This window comes from Hoplias malabaricus, chromosome 6 (assembly GCF_029633855.1).
Source record: "Hoplias malabaricus isolate fHopMal1 chromosome 6, fHopMal1.hap1, whole genome shotgun sequence".
Lineage (NCBI taxonomy): Eukaryota > Metazoa > Chordata > Actinopteri > Characiformes > Erythrinidae > Hoplias > Hoplias malabaricus.
Genome location: NC_089805.1, coordinates 44,936,150 through 44,953,291, shown reverse-complemented (window position 1 = coordinate 44,953,291; position 17,142 = coordinate 44,936,150). Strand labels below are relative to the sequence as shown.

At 45.0% G+C, this 17,142-nt stretch overlaps 1 protein-coding gene across 4 annotated transcripts in view; it reads left to right on the top strand.

Moving 5' to 3' along the window:
- rims2b (regulating synaptic membrane exocytosis 2b) overlaps positions 1-10,331 on the top strand; it is a 172,654-nt gene extending 162,323 nt beyond the window's left edge. For 3 of the 4 annotated variants that reach the window (XM_066674038.1, XM_066674037.1, XM_066674040.1), the window contains 5 exons: positions 4,961-5,102; positions 6,152-6,264; positions 7,010-7,111; positions 8,267-8,406; positions 8,536-10,331. In XM_066674038.1, coding sequence (XP_066530135.1) covers positions 4,961-5,102; positions 6,152-6,264; positions 7,010-7,111; positions 8,267-8,406; positions 8,536-8,742 — 704 coding nt within the window. In that variant the 3' untranslated portion in view covers positions 8,743-10,331. Of the gene's footprint in view, positions 1-455; positions 1,043-4,960; positions 5,103-6,151; positions 6,265-7,009; positions 7,112-8,266; positions 8,407-8,535 lie in introns of those variants that run through there. The other variant, XM_066674039.1, reaches the window with a different exon arrangement.
- Positions 10,332-17,142: the final 6,811 nt, after the last annotated feature.

Genomic DNA, 17,142 nt, shown 5'->3' with positions numbered 1-17,142 from the left:
TGGTTTTTAGCCGTTTTCACTCTGTTCTCTTTCTTCTCCACTCTCGTTTTCTCAGTTTTTACTCGTTTGCGCTTATTTCTCCGCGCTCGTTGTGTCTGCTTCTCTGAGTTTAACCTCGTCTTTGTGCTCTCACATAAACACGGGTCCAGCGCTGTGATTGGACAGACTCAGACGAGGGGGCGGGGCCATTCTAAAGTCTTTGCACTTGACGTCAGAAACGGAGCAGAATCAGAACGACTCGTTTTATCCCATGTTTCTGACTCAGAGGATCACAGAAAACTCACTGGGGTGTCTTGTTTCACAGTGTGTGTGTTGGTGGGCTCTGGATGCACACTTTAATGATCACAGTACAGTACAGTAATGCACAATGAACATAGTATGACCCTCTAAAGCCTGGCTCTTACCAGTGTGGTTCACTTCAGAAATCTGTGTACTCTGTTCGCATGGTGAATGTGTGTGTGTGTGTGTGTGTGTGTGTGTGTGTGTGTATATATGTAAAAACTCGTATCTCTGGGTAGAGCTTTGTGTGCTGAAGCTGTTGATTGGCTGCTGCACCGCACACACACTCCGTCTCCTCCCCCTCCTTTCTGGAAGACGAGGGAAGCGTCAGTGCAGAGGAGAATGAGATTCAGACAGCAGCAGACACTCAGACACTGCAGCATCAGGCCAAACCAACAGGCGTGCTCCTGCCTGGCACGGAGAGTGGGGGGATAGAGGGGATTCGGAGGCAGCATTCTGGAAGACAGCAGCTTTCTTTTTACTTCTCTCTCTCACTATTCTCTGAGAATTTTCATCCCAGATCCTGGATTATACAGAAAGATAAGGACTGAACATCCACTGTCTCCACACCGCTGTACTTGTTTGCAGTCCCTGCAGTGTGTGTGTGTGTGGTGCATCATGGGTAGGCAGGGTCAGGAATGCAGTGCAGCGCCCCCTGGCTTGCGTATACAGCGCTCGCAGAGCAAACTCAGTCTCTCTGCCTCCTTCGAGGCTCTGGCTGTCTACTTCCCCTGCATGAACTCCTTCGAAGAGGCCAGTGGAGGTAAGAAATGATGCACTGATCAGGCCATGCCTTGTTACGCACTGCTGTGAATTATTACAACTGCAGAAATTAATTGTAGAACTTAAACTAGTGTTAGAACTAAACAGTTGTAGAACTGAAACAGGTGCTAAAACTCATCTTTTCCTAAAACTAAAGCAGAAATAAAAAAAAAAACAGCATGTCGTTACATTTTACCAGGACACACATAGTTCTGCACTTGTTTAAAACGTGTTGAAGTGTGAAAACTAGTGCCAGACCTACAGACTAAAAGCTAAAGACTAGTGCTGATGTGGAGAAAAGAACAATACACACTCATTCTGCTGATCAGAACATGCCTGAATATGCACTTAATATGAATCACTAGAACTGAAGACTGATGTTTGAGGAAGGTTAGCACTTCATATCGAAACTAATGTCAGAATTAAAATCTAATGCTGGAACTGAAGATAGTTTTCATACTAAAGCTAAATCTGAAGATTAGTAAAATTCAAATATAGCACTTTTCTTGTTACTAAAAATATTACTAGTAGTGTTTACAGTGAAAATAAAACGATGCTAGCTGCCAAAACTAAAACTAGCACTAAAACTTAATCCTAGTGCTCGAACCAAAAACTAGGACTACTACTTAAACCTAGTATCAAAACCAAAAACTAGCACTAAAATTTAAATCTAGTACCATGACAAATACTAGCACTAAAACTTAAATCTAGTACCAGAAAAAAACTAGCACTTAAATTTAAATCTAGTATCAAAAGAAAAACTAGCACTAACACTTTAACCTTCTATCAGAACCAAAAACTAGCACTAAAACGTAAATCTAGTATCAGAAAAAAATAACACTAAAACTTAAATCTAGTATCAGAACAAAAACCAGTACTAAAACTTAAACCTAGTATCAGAAAAAAAACTAGCAATATAACTTAAACTTAGTTTCAGAACAAAAACTAGCTCTAAAACGTAAATCTAGTACCAGGAAAAAAACTAGCACAAAAATTTAAATCTAGCACCAGAAAAAAACTAACACTAAAACTTAAATCTAGTACCGTAAAAAAAACTAGCACTAAAACGTAAATCTAGTACCATGGAAAACTGTCACTAAAACTTAAATCTAGTACCAGAAAAATAGCACCAAAAATCTAATTCTAGTACCAGAAAAAACTAACACCAAAACTTAAATATAGTACCAGAAAAATTGCACTAAAACCTAAATCTAGTACCTGAAAAAAACTAGCATTAAAATTTAAATCTAGTACCAGAAAAACACTAGCACTAAAACTTAAATCTAATACCAGAAAAATAGCACTAAAACTTAAATCTAGTTCTAGAAATTAAAACTAGTGCTAAACCTGAAACCCAGTACTAGAACTAAAACTAGATCAAAAACTGAAACTGAGCACTAATGTTGAACTCTGGTGAAAACTGATAGAACTAAAGACTGCTGGCCGAACTGAAGATTACTGCAGGAACAAAGCTGTTGCTAAAATTAAAACCTAGCACTAGAACTAATGTTAGAACTGAAAACTGAAGACAGAAGTAAAGCATGAAAGCAAAGTTAGAACTAACACCTGAAACCAGAGCTGAAACCAGTGCTACACTGAGTTCTCTGAGTAAACCACAGCTGTTTTTAAAGTAGTGGAACCTTCATACTTTTTTTTTTTTACTTTTCCCACACTCTGAAATCATGGGAAGATGCTGAAAGAGGAACAAGAAATGGATTCATTGAGTAGGAGCCATTATGAATTTATTCATTTATTTTACACACTGTAACCTGCACACACTGGGTTCATTCTACAGAACGACACGGGCAGTCCAGCACCTCATTCACGATCTACATCTGAACAAGGAGTGGTTCTAGAGGTGGTTCCGTAGGTCAGCGGGGAGTTTGAGGCTCTGTTTCTGCGTCTCACTCCTCATTAAAGAAGTCTGTATTGTCTTTAGCCTTAAACTTTTTTACTTTTTCATAGTCAGCGTGCTGCTGGTCCTGTAAGTGTTTGAGTTCTGCTACGAACACAAGCTGCTCCAAAACAGTTCTGCTGCTCATTTGTGTGGTCTGTAACCATGACGACGACACAGATGGGTCGGCCTGATTTAGCACATCCAAACGAAAATAGAACCAGTTCTATTTGAAAAATTGACGCAGTGTTGCAGTCTGTCAGTGTCGTAACTGAAAAAATGTCAAAGTAGCTGTTATGAATCTGTCATTTTTTTACAGGTAGAAGTGTAACAGAGTCAGAAACCATATAATCTTATCTGTTTCACATACCAAACAAAGGTTCGTTTAACAGAAACCATTTGGTGGAAGGACGTTCACCAAGAAAATGTGGTGGATGTGAGGAACCTTCCACTGATGACTCCTCTAAAACCATCCAGCACTTTCTAAAATGCAGCCGATACAGTTTGATCCACACAAACCCTCTGTGTAAATGAAAAACATACAGCGGTGCCCCCTGCAGTTTAGTGTCACTGTGATTTCTTTGTCTCACCGTTCTAGAGGTGTGTCTCTGTGTGTGTGTGTGTTTCAATAATCTAGAAGAGTGTGTGTTAATGTAGAGTGCTGGTGTGTTTTGGTATGTCATCACAGACATACACAATTATCGTACAGTATCGTAAGTGCAGTTCAGTTTACAGTCCCTTAAATATTTACGTAAATCTGTGAGAGACCATTCATTCATTCATTATCTGTAACCCTTATCCAGTTCAGAGTCGCGGTGGGTCCAGAGCCTACCTGGAATCATTGGGCGCAAGGCGGGAATACACCCTGGAGGGGGCGCCAGTCCTTCACAGGGCAACTGTGAGAGACCAGAGAACCGTTATGTGTCTGGAAGGACGTGTCCCTGTCTTGTGTCCGATGATACAGTGTAGGCTCTGAACAGAAAATGAGTGAATGACTGAGACGGTCATGTGGAGGTCATGCCTAATCACAGAAGAGTCGCTGATCACAGACGAAGGCTGACAGCTGTTCCTGAGTTACACTGCTGCCCTCCGCTGGCTAAAACGAGTTACTGCAAAGAGTGTCTCACACTTCAGCTCCAGTAAACCCTTCTCCAGTTCAGGATTCGAGGAGTAGAAGTGCTCCACTGTGTGGAGGCTTGTTTATTTGCATTTGAAGCATCTGAGAGTAACTGTGTACGAGGAGAACACTTTTGTGGCTCTTCTGCAAAATAACATTTTAAAACAGTGAGCTGAGGAAGGTAAAGGGGATCCGGCTCCGGGGGATGAGACTCGAGGACAGACTCCCCCTGACTCTTCACGCAGAGGTAGTGGGGGGGTGTGAGTTTATATCAGGAGTAGGTGACTGTACTTGCCGGACCTGATGCGTCCCTGATGTTTGGCTGTGGAGGAACACAAAGCAATATCAGATTTTGAAGGATTGCATCCCCCCCCTTCATCTGCCTCACAGTGGATTGTTCACACGGGTTGCCAGGTCCATGTATTTTAAGCATTTTTTTTATTTTTATGGTGCAGTTGCTCACAATCTTTGGTAGTACTTGTGTGTACCTTTAGTTATTTGTTTTTCCGTTTCTAATCCTTCATCAGAAAAATGGAGAACAACCCATTTCCCAAATTTGAATGATATAACGAAAGAGCTCCATCTCCAAATCATTGGCCAAGGATTGATCCCCACTCCAAGACGAAGACAAACAACTGAAGCTACACAGACCTCTGGCGCCCCCCTCAGGAACTTACTGTTTACAGTCCCCCACTGATTAAAGGGGTCGTATGTGATGGTGAAGAATGCAGTTCTCTCTGGTTTGTTTATGGTCAGAAGCTCCTCCTTTTTTAAAGGTGGAACGGTGTGTTTGAGGAAAAGTAACGACTGGTGGCTGATGTGTAACTCGTCTGTAAGTGTTTATTCACTGTTTGAATCACCACAGAAACTCATTTGTAACTCGGTCTGACATTCTCTCTCTCTCTCAGAGGAAGGAAAGAAGAAGAAGCCGGTGCGTCTGGCGATCCAGAGGAGTGTGGAGACGGGTTTGGCGATCGAGATGAAGAGCAGGATGACCAGGCAGCCTAGCAGAGAGGTGACGGAGGAGGGAGAGAAACCCAAACCCGGGAAGTAAGTGCCACCTTCCCTTCCGTTCACAGCCATATTCTCCACTGATGCTCCTTACGTTATTAAACAGTGACTCCTAGAGGGCTGGAGGTGTCTGGGATTCTGTACTAAACTCTATTTCCTGATGCAGAAGGAACACCACGGCACTGTACACAGACACAACAACAGAGGGCGGTTTGTAGAAGTGGGACACAGAAATACACAAGCGCAGTTCCAACGTGGTGAGGGTCGAGTTCTGTACGTGACGCTGCACTGAGAAACAAGTGATACATCAATGACAACACAAGCGAGAAGTGTCTGTACGTGACACAAATAAAGAGCAGCACAGTGATCATCACACTGATGGTGTTAAGAAGGTAGTGAAACTGTCCATAAATATATTCTTCATGTTTATTACTAGGCGCCACAGATACTAAAGTGGTCAGTCTAGAGACGAAATCAAGAGGACTTTAGTGGCAGAGGGTGAACAGAAGATTATTCTGTAGCTAAAGCTGCTCTGACATGGCGTCCAGGGCTGGTGTGGCACTGTCAGCTCTGAGGCCAGAGGTTACTCAGTATCACATGCGGTAGCACCCGGAGGAAACCCACGCAGACACAGGGAGAACACACCACACTCCTCACAGACAGTCACCTGGAGGAAACCCACGCAGACACAGGGAGAACACACCACACTCCTCACAGACAGTCACCCGGAGGAAACCCACGCAGACACAGAGAGAACACACCACACTCCTCACAGACAGTCACCCGGAGGAAACCCACGCAGACACATGGAGAACACACCACACTCCTCACAGACAGTCACCCGGAGGAAACCCACGCAGACACAGAGAGAACACACCACACTCCTCACAGACAGTCACCCGGAGGAAACCCACGCAGACACAGGGAGAACACACCACACTCCTCACAGACAGTCACCCGGAGCGGGAATCGAACCCACAACCTCCAAGCCCCTGGAGCTGTGTTACTGTGACACTACCTGCTGCACCACTATGCCCCTCCACTACCACAGTGTTAAAGAGAACTGTGTCCCTCTGCTTCCTTCGTAGTCTCATCTTTCCTGGGGTGAAGATCTCCACAGACAGCCAGTTCACAGAATTCTTGGACGGTTTAGGCCCCGCCCAGCTTGCCGGGAGACAGACGCTGGCCACGCCCCCCATGGGTAAAACTCCTCCCTGTTTGGTTCCTAAGCTTTTCTTTTCTCTAGCTGTTCTATATCTGTTTATTTATTCACTCCCTCTGTTAAAAAGACCAGGCTTCAGTCGTCTGTTCCGAGTTCATTTTGTTTTGTTTATTTGATCCTACGTTGTGTTTTGTCTTGTCATAAGTAGCTCCTATGTTTCTTTTGTTTCATTTCTTTTGTAGGATGTTTGTGTGTTTTATGTAAATGTATATTTCTGTTGCGTTTCTTTTTTATTTGTTTTTATCGTACTGCACTTTTTCACTGTACGGGCCGACACTTGTCTTATAAAAGGGGGTTTAGGGCTGGACGATAATTCAACATCAGTATACATCACAATATAAAGTGTTTCAATATCAATGGTACTTTTATAAACACATTTCAATATTTCAATAAACATTATCAGCCTCTGTCACCGACTGATGATTGTTAGAGGGCGCTGCCGTAAGTTCAGCACTCAATTTAATATTTAGTTTAAAAACATTAAAGCCAAGAGGTTGTTGATTGATGGTGACGTCATGTTTCTGGTTTGTTCAGTGGATTTTATGCCGTTCGTATCGATATCTGCATTGTATCGTATCGGCCCCAATGAAGAAACGTATCGTGATATCAATGTTGTCCGTATCGTCCGGCTCTGTGTGCTACAGCAGTGAAGGTGACTGAGAGCAGTGCGGTAGAGCTTTATTGTGTCAGTCCCTGAGTTGTATCTGTGAACTCTCTTTCTCAGGTGATATCCAGATCGGGATGGTGCACAGGAAAGAGCGCCTGGACGTGGAGGTGATACGAGCCCGAGGACTGGTCGGAAAACCGGGAAACAAACAGACTCCAGGTGACTGTCCTCATGCTTCATTAAAGGAGCGATCTGTAAAACTGACAGCAAGCGTTTAAAATGGGAACTGCAATACAGATTCAAAACACTGGAGGGAGCTCTCTGCCCCCCACCCAAAACGAGAACTCAGGCAGGTTGCCAGGTTGAGGAAAACTGAAACCACACGACAGAGCGCGAGGCGAATTTAAGGAGGTTGGACCTTCGTAACTATAAACAGTGTGCCACGGTGAACATTACACAGAAAAGTGTTCATCATTTCAATAGAACATCTTTACCTCTTATGTACAATATTGGAATTCAAACACTTAGTTGCACCTTAAACGGATCTGTTTATGAGGCTAATATTGCTGTTATTCTCCAGCTTTCTTTATATATATATATATATATCAGAGGCGATTGCTCTAAGACTGCAAGGGTAGCTCAGCTTCCCCTAAAATGTCAAAAAATAAGTGATCAAATATATACTGTTGTGTGTACATGTCATTGAATAAATATGCACTACAACGCACTCAACTTTTGTTCAGAATCAGCTTCTTATCACTGGTAAAGACACGGCTTTCCTCTCAATCATTCCCACAGCTTCACAGTGCTTTAAACAGTGAGCGTCCACAGAGTTCAATAGTGAAGCAGCGAAACGAGACGAGACGATTTTATGATGTAGGCTGAAATTGAGCTTCCCCTCCTTGAAAGACCAGCATCCGCCACTGCTCTGAGTATGGAATGGTATGAATCGAGCGAGCTAGCAAGGCACAGAGCATGCTCACTCCCCTCAGGACCGGCTCAGCATCGAGTGCTTGGAAAAGAAGGCCCCTGTTAGCAACAATAAGACTAGCTTTTGATGTCATGTTTTCCGTTGAACAAACTACGGTCAATACTTTTAACGCCATTTCGTAGACGTTTCAGTCACAGAGTTGGGGTCCAGTCCAACCTTCCTTCGACGGGAACGTGCCTCGGAAATTGGAACGGAATTGGAAGGGTGTGTCTGTACGTTTCAGCATTTACACCTCTCCACCAGAGAGGTCGCCATCTCCCCAAAACTTCCGCATATACCGCTTTAATTCAGAGTCTTCTAAAAGACTCCAACCTTGAACTTGTTCACGTCTCAGCACACGTCCAGATGAGTTTATAACTGCAGCGGTGTGTGTCCCCTCACAGCTCCCTATGTTAAAGTCTACTTGCTGGACAACGGGAAGTGTATCAACAAGAAGAAGACTCGTCTGGCGAGGAAGACCCTGGACCCTCTGTACCAGCAGCAGCTGCAGTTTGAGGAGAACCCTGAGGGGAAGGTTTTACAGGTAACACACACACACATCTTTCATGCACTTGCTTGTGTGCTTTAGCAGTGTGTTGCCCATTTGCGAACACTCAGGGTGTGTCCGTATTGTCGCTGGTCTAACCGGAAACGCTGTGGTGTTGTTTTCCAGATCATCGTGTGGGGCGATTACGGACGCATGGACCACAAATCCTTCATGGGCGCCGCTCAGATCCTCCTGGACGATTTGGAGCTGACCAACATGGTGATCGGCTGGTACAAACTCTTCCCCCCCACCTCGCTGGTGGACCCCACTCTGGCCCCTCTGAGCAGCAAGCCTCCGGAGGGCGCTGTGGAGAGCTCCAACGTCCGCTCGTAGCGCGCAGAGGCCAGGCTGGAGGTCCGGGAACATATTAAAAAAAAAAGAAAATAGCAAAACGTGAAACTGAGACGGAGGAGAGGGTCCGGGCTTGCATGCTTCATGCTTCTGAGCCCCGAGGGACGAGAGGCCGGAACCAAGGCCTGCGTCCTTCCTGCCAAAAGAGAAACGAGAAAAAGGGAAGACGCTGTATCCGTCACACGGGGGAGGGGTGGGGGGGGAGGCTGGATGCCGCACACACACACACACACACACACACCGCACTGAGATGGACGCTCGGTTACCGCTCGGTGGTCAGTGTTCTTTGCTCAGAGGTCTGTCGGTCAGTGGGAGCTGTGTCTGCTGAAAATAAGGTGATATTCACAAACACACACAAGCCATGCGAGGGTGGTCACGCAGACCACACCATGCCACCCCCCTCCCGTCCGCGGCAGACACCCGGTCCGCGCCGGACGACAGAAGACGGCGGAGGGAGCCGAGCGGGACTTTTGTCGATGCTCAGCTGGCGATGTACCGTATCAACTTCTGGACAGAAATGTACTTTTCCGTTGTTTTGTTTCGTTTCTTTTGCATGGATGCAGAGTTAGCTGTTACTGACACCACACACACGAGAACGGTTCTGCTCATCCACGCTGAGACGTGAAGGAATAATGATTCAAAAACATATATAAGAATAAGAATAAAATAGAGGGAGAAAATAAAAAAGAACAGCCATCGGGGACAGTTTCTATTATTTTTACTATGAAATTCTCTAGTGCATGGTTTTCAAGGAGAGTGAATGCAACAAACGTAAAGATGTGATCGTCTCATTCTTTCAGATCAGGCTCTGGGGATTTTTACAGAGAAAAAAAAAACAAAGGGAAAGTTTCTTGTCTTGTGTTTGTTTTAAAATCTCAATAAAAAAAGAAGAGAAGCGCCCCTCAGAGAAAGAGGGAGGGCCTCGCGAACACGGGGACGCCTTGCGTTGATCAGGGTGCTGTGCTAAGTGTACCTCCCTCTCTCTCTTGTGCTCACTGGTTGCGGAGACAGGTTGCCATGCTGATTGTGCACACCGGGGCGGCGCTACAGAGCTGTAGATTGTTTTTACAGCCTTCGTCCTCATCCTCCACTCGCTCGTCCAGACCAGGCATGTCGACTCGAGGTCTGAGCCCGCTCCGCGCACTCGGGCATGTTTCTGAACGCACCGAGCGGTGGGTCCTGCGCGGGGGGCGTGTACAGTGCATGTGGAACCCTCGTTTTTACCGAAGGCCCTCGGGTCGGGGGCTTTAAGGCCGACGGTTGCAGACCTTCAGTGAAACATTCCACCTCCTGCTTTCCTTTCAGAAGTACGTCAAAGCGGCGCAGAGACGGGGAACGGACGCAGGTGGTTTTCTATTCGACGGCGGTCGAGCGGGAGGACGGAAACGCGTGGCAGGTATATTTTATTTTGATATTGTTATAAAGAAAGAGAAAATTCAAACAAAACAAAAATAAAAGGGACACACACAGATCCCAGTGGAGGGGCAGGGAGCGGACTCTGGGGACTTGGACTCAGTGAAACACCCACGGGAACAGAGCTCCACTGCTCTGTGGACGGCGGAGAGAATTGCCACAATATGAATTTTTAATTATTTTCTTGTTTTGAGAAAATAAAGATCATTTACTACCTGCTGCGTCTTCCTTGTCTTTTGAAACAGGACCGGAATATTCTCCATAATCTCCTTCCTTCAGCTTCAAAACACACACACACACACACACACACACACACACTACTCAACCATAACACTTGTTATTTTGGAGGTAAAGTATGCAGAGCAACAGGTGGACTACAGTCTGTAAGTGTAGAAGTACAAAGTGCTGCTGTGTGGTCAGTGACAGTGAGTGGAGGAACAGGGAGGTGGTGTGCAGTGCGCTGGTTAAAGCGCTCCCTGGTGGTGGGGGGTGGGTGTTGTCGGGCCGACAGTGGCTTCTTTAAGGGCCCTCTTCAGTGACTTTACAAATGACCAGTTAGAGACATGGAGTCAGACAGGATCTACAGCAAAAACAGGCTGAGCTTAAAGGCAACGTTTATGATTTTAATCAAAAAAACTGTTTCCTCACTATGTGCTGCTCTCTAGTTCGAGCTGGAAACAGGTCTGAGGTGTTTTTACGAAGCCCCAGTGTCTGTAAATGGGTAAAAAACAAAGTGTCTCAGTTTGGTGGAGCTAGGCGCTCTCTCTCTCTCTCTTTCTCTTTCTCTCTCCCCCCATCTCTCTCCCTCTCTCTTTCTCTCTCTCCCCCCCCCTCTCTCTCTCCCCCCTCCCTCCCCCTCTCTTCCCTCTCTCTCTCTCTTCCCCCTCTCCCTCCCCCTCTCTTCCCTCTCTCTCTCTCTTCCCCCTCTCTCTCTCTCCCTCCCCTCCCCCTCTCCCCCCCTCTCCCTCCCCCCCTCTCTCTCTTCCCCCTCTCTCCCTCCCCCTCTCTTCCCTCTCTCCCTCCCCCTCTCTTCCCTCTCTCTCTTCCCCCTCTCTCTCCCTCCCCCTCTCTTCCCTCTCTCCCCCCCTCTCTCTCTTCCCTCCCCCTCTCTTCCCTCTTCCCCCCCCTCCCTCCCCCTCTCTTCCCTCTCTCCCTCCCCCTCTCTTCCCTCTCTCTCTCTTCCCTCTCTCCCTCCCCCTCTCTTCCTTCTCTCTCTCTCTCTTCCCCCTCTCTCTCTCCCTCCCCCCCCCTCTCTCTCTCTCTCTATCCATGGCATTGGGAGTTTTTAGACAACAGACAAAACTCCAAAAACACGAAACAAGACAAGGATGTTGCTCCATAGGGGGTTAACACTGACTTAGTTTTGCTGTTGCTAATAATTTAAGGGTGACCAGATCTGAGATTGTGAAAAAGAGGGTGGAGGTTATCGACCAATAACGGTAGCTCTACAGTCATACCGTCCAATCAGAAGATTTTAGGCTACTTCACCACGCCCCCTTCTCACTCAAGCGAACCAATCGGAGTAGGGGAGGGCGGGACTAGTTTGTGAACGAAACACTTCTCGAAGTTCTATGTAAGCTCCAGAGAAACAAAATCCCGGACGTTTGTTAAATTCCGCCCGGACATTTTTTAAGTCTAAAAAAGAGGACATGTCCGGGTAAAAGAGGACGTCTGGTCACCCTAGATTTAAGGTGGAAATGTCTCCAAACTCAGGAGACGGCTAACTGCGTTAGCGACAGTGCTACACAACTAAACACCTCCAGTTACACATGAGCTTCTGTGGTGATTCAGACAGTTAATAAACACTTAGATGAATTACATTTCAGACACCAACAAACAAGAGTTGCTTTCTCCTTAAACACACTGTTTCACTTTAAAAGACACCACTGTAGATGCTGCTTTTAACTCCACTACAGCTTTACATTTAAAGGTGTCACCTGTTTCTAGATCAATGTGTAAAACTGTTGGATGGTTCACCTTTAAAATGAAATAGATGTCAAACAATCACAAGTCACGGACACTGCGTCTAACTGGTCATTCACATGTGTTCGCTGTGTGCAGATCACCAACAGGAGAAGGCAGTACAATGGACTGGTAAGGCAGGGACTTGTTTGTGCTCATAAAGAGGGTGGTTGTGGGTAATGGAAATAAAAGCTATCGCTCTGCGTGTGTTTTGTGGTAGTTGTGTTTAACTGCGTGTTGTGCTCTTTAATCTCTCCACTCACGCTACGCCATTGTGCTAAAGAGACATCACAGCCTCCTCAGCGTCTACTTCTGGAACCAGTGCCACCACACCACACCTGTAGAAACAACCCTGAAACATGGGTCAGTTTTGGCAAACCTCCAGGCTCAAGGTCTCACTGCCACAAAGCAAAAAAAGTGAATAAACCTGTTGCAATTCTAACGGGAATTAAATTAAAGTAAGTACTTAATGCTGCTGCTGTTAGCTGTGTTTTGAGGCAATGTTTTCTTGTCTGGTTTTATGTTTACGTATTTGTCGAGCCACTTTTAATTCATAGATTAAAAACTGCGGTTAAAGAACAATGAAAACAATAGTAAAGCTGTTCAAAAGCTTATTCTTCTCTTAAAAAACTAGCGATGATTTAAATAAGGTTTAGGTTACAACTCGATGCCTGTTTCGGTTTAAAGGCATATTGGCACCCATTTGGGTTACCATAGCAACCACTTAGCAACACCTGAGCAGCTAATCTGGACACCATAGATTCTACCTTGAGTACCACCAAATTCATGTGATACCATAAAAAAACCCACCTGGAATGCCTTAGTAACAGCATAGCAACACATTAACAAATACTCTGGATACATAGCAACCACCTGGAATACCAACACAACCACATAGCAGCACCTAAGTAGCTACATTTGATTTTCAATGGAACTGGCTAGTAGCACCTTAGCAAACACCTGGGATGCCGTTGTAACCACCAGGCAATGACTGAGCAGCTACTTTAGAAGACAGTGCTGTTGAATCGTTGATGATGAGAAGATCAGGCGGAGCTGTGAGCAGCTGTGCATATTTCTGTCTGCCCACTGTGTTGATAACGTCCCACTCGCCACCGTTATAGAACCAGAAAGCAGAAGTGAGAGAACGGGTCCACAACCGTCTCAGTGAAGGTCATCATCAACACACTCTACAGTGCACACACACACACACGGACTGAAGGACCCTTAGCGTGCACACAGGTAAGGACCGTCTCTCACACACACACACACACACAGAGTGGGCGTGATCTCTACAGCAAAGCTGCACATGAGCCTAAAGTGGCCGTGTCCACAGCCGAGCGCGGGCTGGAGGAGCACTACACCCCACGGCTTTAGGATGTGGTGCAGTGGAGTGTGTGAAGGCAGAAGTGGGTGTATGTGTTTAAGTTTATACTGCATTGTTATTATAGTGAGATTAGACTGTTATTAGACTGTTGATTTGTATATAGACTGTAAGTGTACATCAGGGTTATTACAGTGCTAGTCATTTTTGATGTGTAGCATTTTGCAACAAGTAAATAACTTATTAAATGTATATTATTACAATATTGCAGTTCTAATATTGCTGTATTGTTCTAATTGTCTGTTAAAACATGTGAAGGCATAAAAGTGAGTTAAAAGTGAAATAGAATTTGGTGGATGTTACATGTTTATTGCCGTGTTATTACAGTGTTGTGAAAGACTGTTGAAAGTGTGTAAGTTAAGACTGTTATTAAGTGTATGTCACAGTAATAGTGTTGTCACAGTGAATATGTTATTAATTGTATATTGTATGTTCTTACATTGTTATTACACTGAAAGTCAGTTCTGACTGTAGATGTTTGAGCAGAAGCTGATGTAGTATGTTATTAATTGTATATTGCAGTGTTATTACAGTTGGTAGTACATTGAAAGTCATCGTTCTGATTGTGGTTGTAAGCGTTTTGGAGCAAAGGTTGGGGTAGTATGTTATTAATTGTATAATATGGTGTTATTACATTGTTATTATACTGAAAGCCCTAGTTCTGATTGTGTTTGTAGATGTTTTGGTGTATAATGTTATTAAATGTATACTACAGTGTTATTACAACGAAAGCCCCGGTTCTGATTGTGTCTGTAGAGATTTTGGTGTATTATGTTATTAAATGTATATTACAGTGTTATTACAATGAAAGCCCTGGTTCTGATTGTGTCTGTAGGATGTCTGGAGACCTGAAGCAGAAGCTGGTGAAGGGCTGGTCCTTTATTGTGAGGGTGTATTCGTCCAGACGGAGGAACGGATGGAGAGAGTCTCTCCTCCTCTTTGTCTTGTGTTTTCTCGTCAGTTCCGCTCTGGGCTGCCTCCTCTCTCTCACTCTGAAGTTCCTGAATCTCAGTGCCATGGTGTACAGCCTCTCAGCCCTCGGTTTCTCTCTCCTTCTCTCTCTTGCTCTCTTCTTCTCCACTTGGTTGCGCTGCTTCATCATCATCTTCCTCCTCTCCTTCTCCATGAAGCAGAGCAGTACCCTCCTGCTCTGCACCGGCTCAGGACTCGTCATGTGTCTCAGCGTGAAGAACACCTACAGGAACCTGCGCAAAGTCTCCGAGAGCCTAAGTTATTACTGTTAATACTGAAAGATATATGTGGTTAAGGCTGGGGAAAGAAATTTAAGGCTTATTTCTTGGCTCCTCACTCCACTTCATTAGAAACCCTGACTGTGTGTTTGTGTTTGCGACAGTGTGTAACCTGAGGATGAAGAAGGTTCTGCTGGACACGAGCCCTGTAGATAACTATGTGGAGATGATCAGGTGGGTGAAGGACCAGCTGAATCTTTTCCCCGACTTAAACCTCTTCAAGGCCACCGTGGACGTCTGGAGCAGGGTGAGCTCCGAGGAGGTGAGGAGGAAGCTGGAGGAGGCTGAGGAGCATCTGAGGGATAGAGCCGAGAAGGCAGAGGCCGTGTTTGAGGTGGTGATGTCCGTTGGGAAGAAGATGGCTCCGCTGTTAGGGCTCTTCATCCTGCTGCTGCTGACGGCTCACTTCTTCAGGAAGTTCATCAAAGACAAGAGGTACGTGAACGCCTTCATCAGCAGCAGGTTCCTGGAGTACGACGAGAGGCAGAAGGCTGCGGGGAAACCTCACGTTCTTCCACTGACCGAGGAGGAGTCCGGGCGCTACATCTTCATCCCCAGTGTTAAGGTAACTGTCACACTTTATTACAGTCTCCAAATCACAGTCAGGGCACAAAAAGCCCACGAGACAGTTACACACTCACAGAAGTATCACCACACAGCATTACCTCTGAGCTGAAGAGCATGAGTCAGGCGTGAGATCCTCGTTACTGCAGCAACAGAGCCCACAACACTGGGAGGCACGCTTTTCCACTGCATGGTCCCTGCTCTACTCGGCTCTACTCTCTGTTTAGACCCTGGTTCATTTTCCACTTCCACAGCTCCCCCATGAGATGTTTTTGGTGTCGTCTCAATACCCCGTATCTAACACGAACAGTGGGCTTTGGAAACCACAGCAACGGCGGTGGTAACGTCAAGCGGTGTTTACTCATGGTGTATTGGCGTGTTGTTGTTGTTTGGGACTGAACACAGCTCCGTCATCAGTTCAGACAGATCAGTAGAGTTTGTTCCTTCCTTGTTGCAGCGTCCAGCTCTCGCTGGATTCTTTCGTCGGCCACCGATCCAAGGAGCGTTTGAACCTCTTCAAAAGACCACGGCGTCATTTTACGAGCTGCCGTTGTGAGTCGGATAAAAACAAACGTGATCTCTGCTGCAGCTGGAGATTTTACAGATGGAGAGTTGGTGCTGGTCGTCTGCGTTGCGTGGCGTAGAGTGACGACTCTCTCTGGACGATCAGCGCTCTGCAAGGTTTACACGCCACGGTTTAGTCCCTACTCGACTCGCTCTGAACCACGAGAGAACAGCCACTAAACAAGAACCCGCTTCCAGAACCAGGACCAGATTTACCTGGTGGAAAAGAAAAATAACTAAAATAAAAGTAGTGCCAAGTCGAGTAGGTACCATACAGTGGAAAAGTGACATAACATTGGTGTAAGGAAACACTACCCTAATGTCTCAGTTAAAACTCTCACTGTTGTTATTCTAATTAAGCCCAGGTTGCAGGAAGCTGGTCCCATGCTGTGGTTCTTCTTCCCTGTCGGCTCCTACATCACGTGCTGGCTCCAGCTCATCGGCCTGGACTGGCTCCTCTACTACATTATAGTGGTCATCAACGAGCAGCTGATGGCACTGGAGCCTTTCAGCGTTCCTCTGATAATGAAAGTCGTTGTGAGTACAACACGGATTTAGTCTTAAACCAAGTCATTTCCTGAAGAAAATGTGGGATGGCTGTGCAGTTACTACATGGTCACTAGGATACAAGGCTTTTGAAAAGTGGTTGATATGGTGGTTGCTATGGTATTCCATGTGGTAGCTGCACTCTCAGAAAAAAAGGTACTGTTCAGGTCCCTTTTTGTTCCTTAAGGTACAAACAATGTAACTGTACCCTCCCAAGTACAATGATGGTCTTTAAGGTCTAATTGTGTACTTTTGAAAAATAAGAAAGGTACATTTATAAAAATTTCAAGTGCTAGTGCATAATTGTACCTTTCTATTGCAAATATTCATCTTTAAACAAATAACTGCAATACATATTTTAAAATATTCATATACATAAAACTTTGAATAGCACTCCAATATTATATTATTTAATATATTTTATTTATTTAATGAAGTTTGTTATTATTTATGTGCTTTTACATTACATTCAATATACATTCAGAGATAAATGTGAATACATATATATATATATACACGTGTGTGTGTGTTGGCATTCAGAACATCACAAAAAAATTTAATTCAACAAGGATTGTTTTTCTGCTTAATTTTTCATTTACGGAGTATGTGAACAGTAGAGATGCTTACTTAGATTATGTTTCTATACTACATTCATCTTTAAGGTGTGAGGAATATTCCCTTTATATGGGCACTTAATTCACA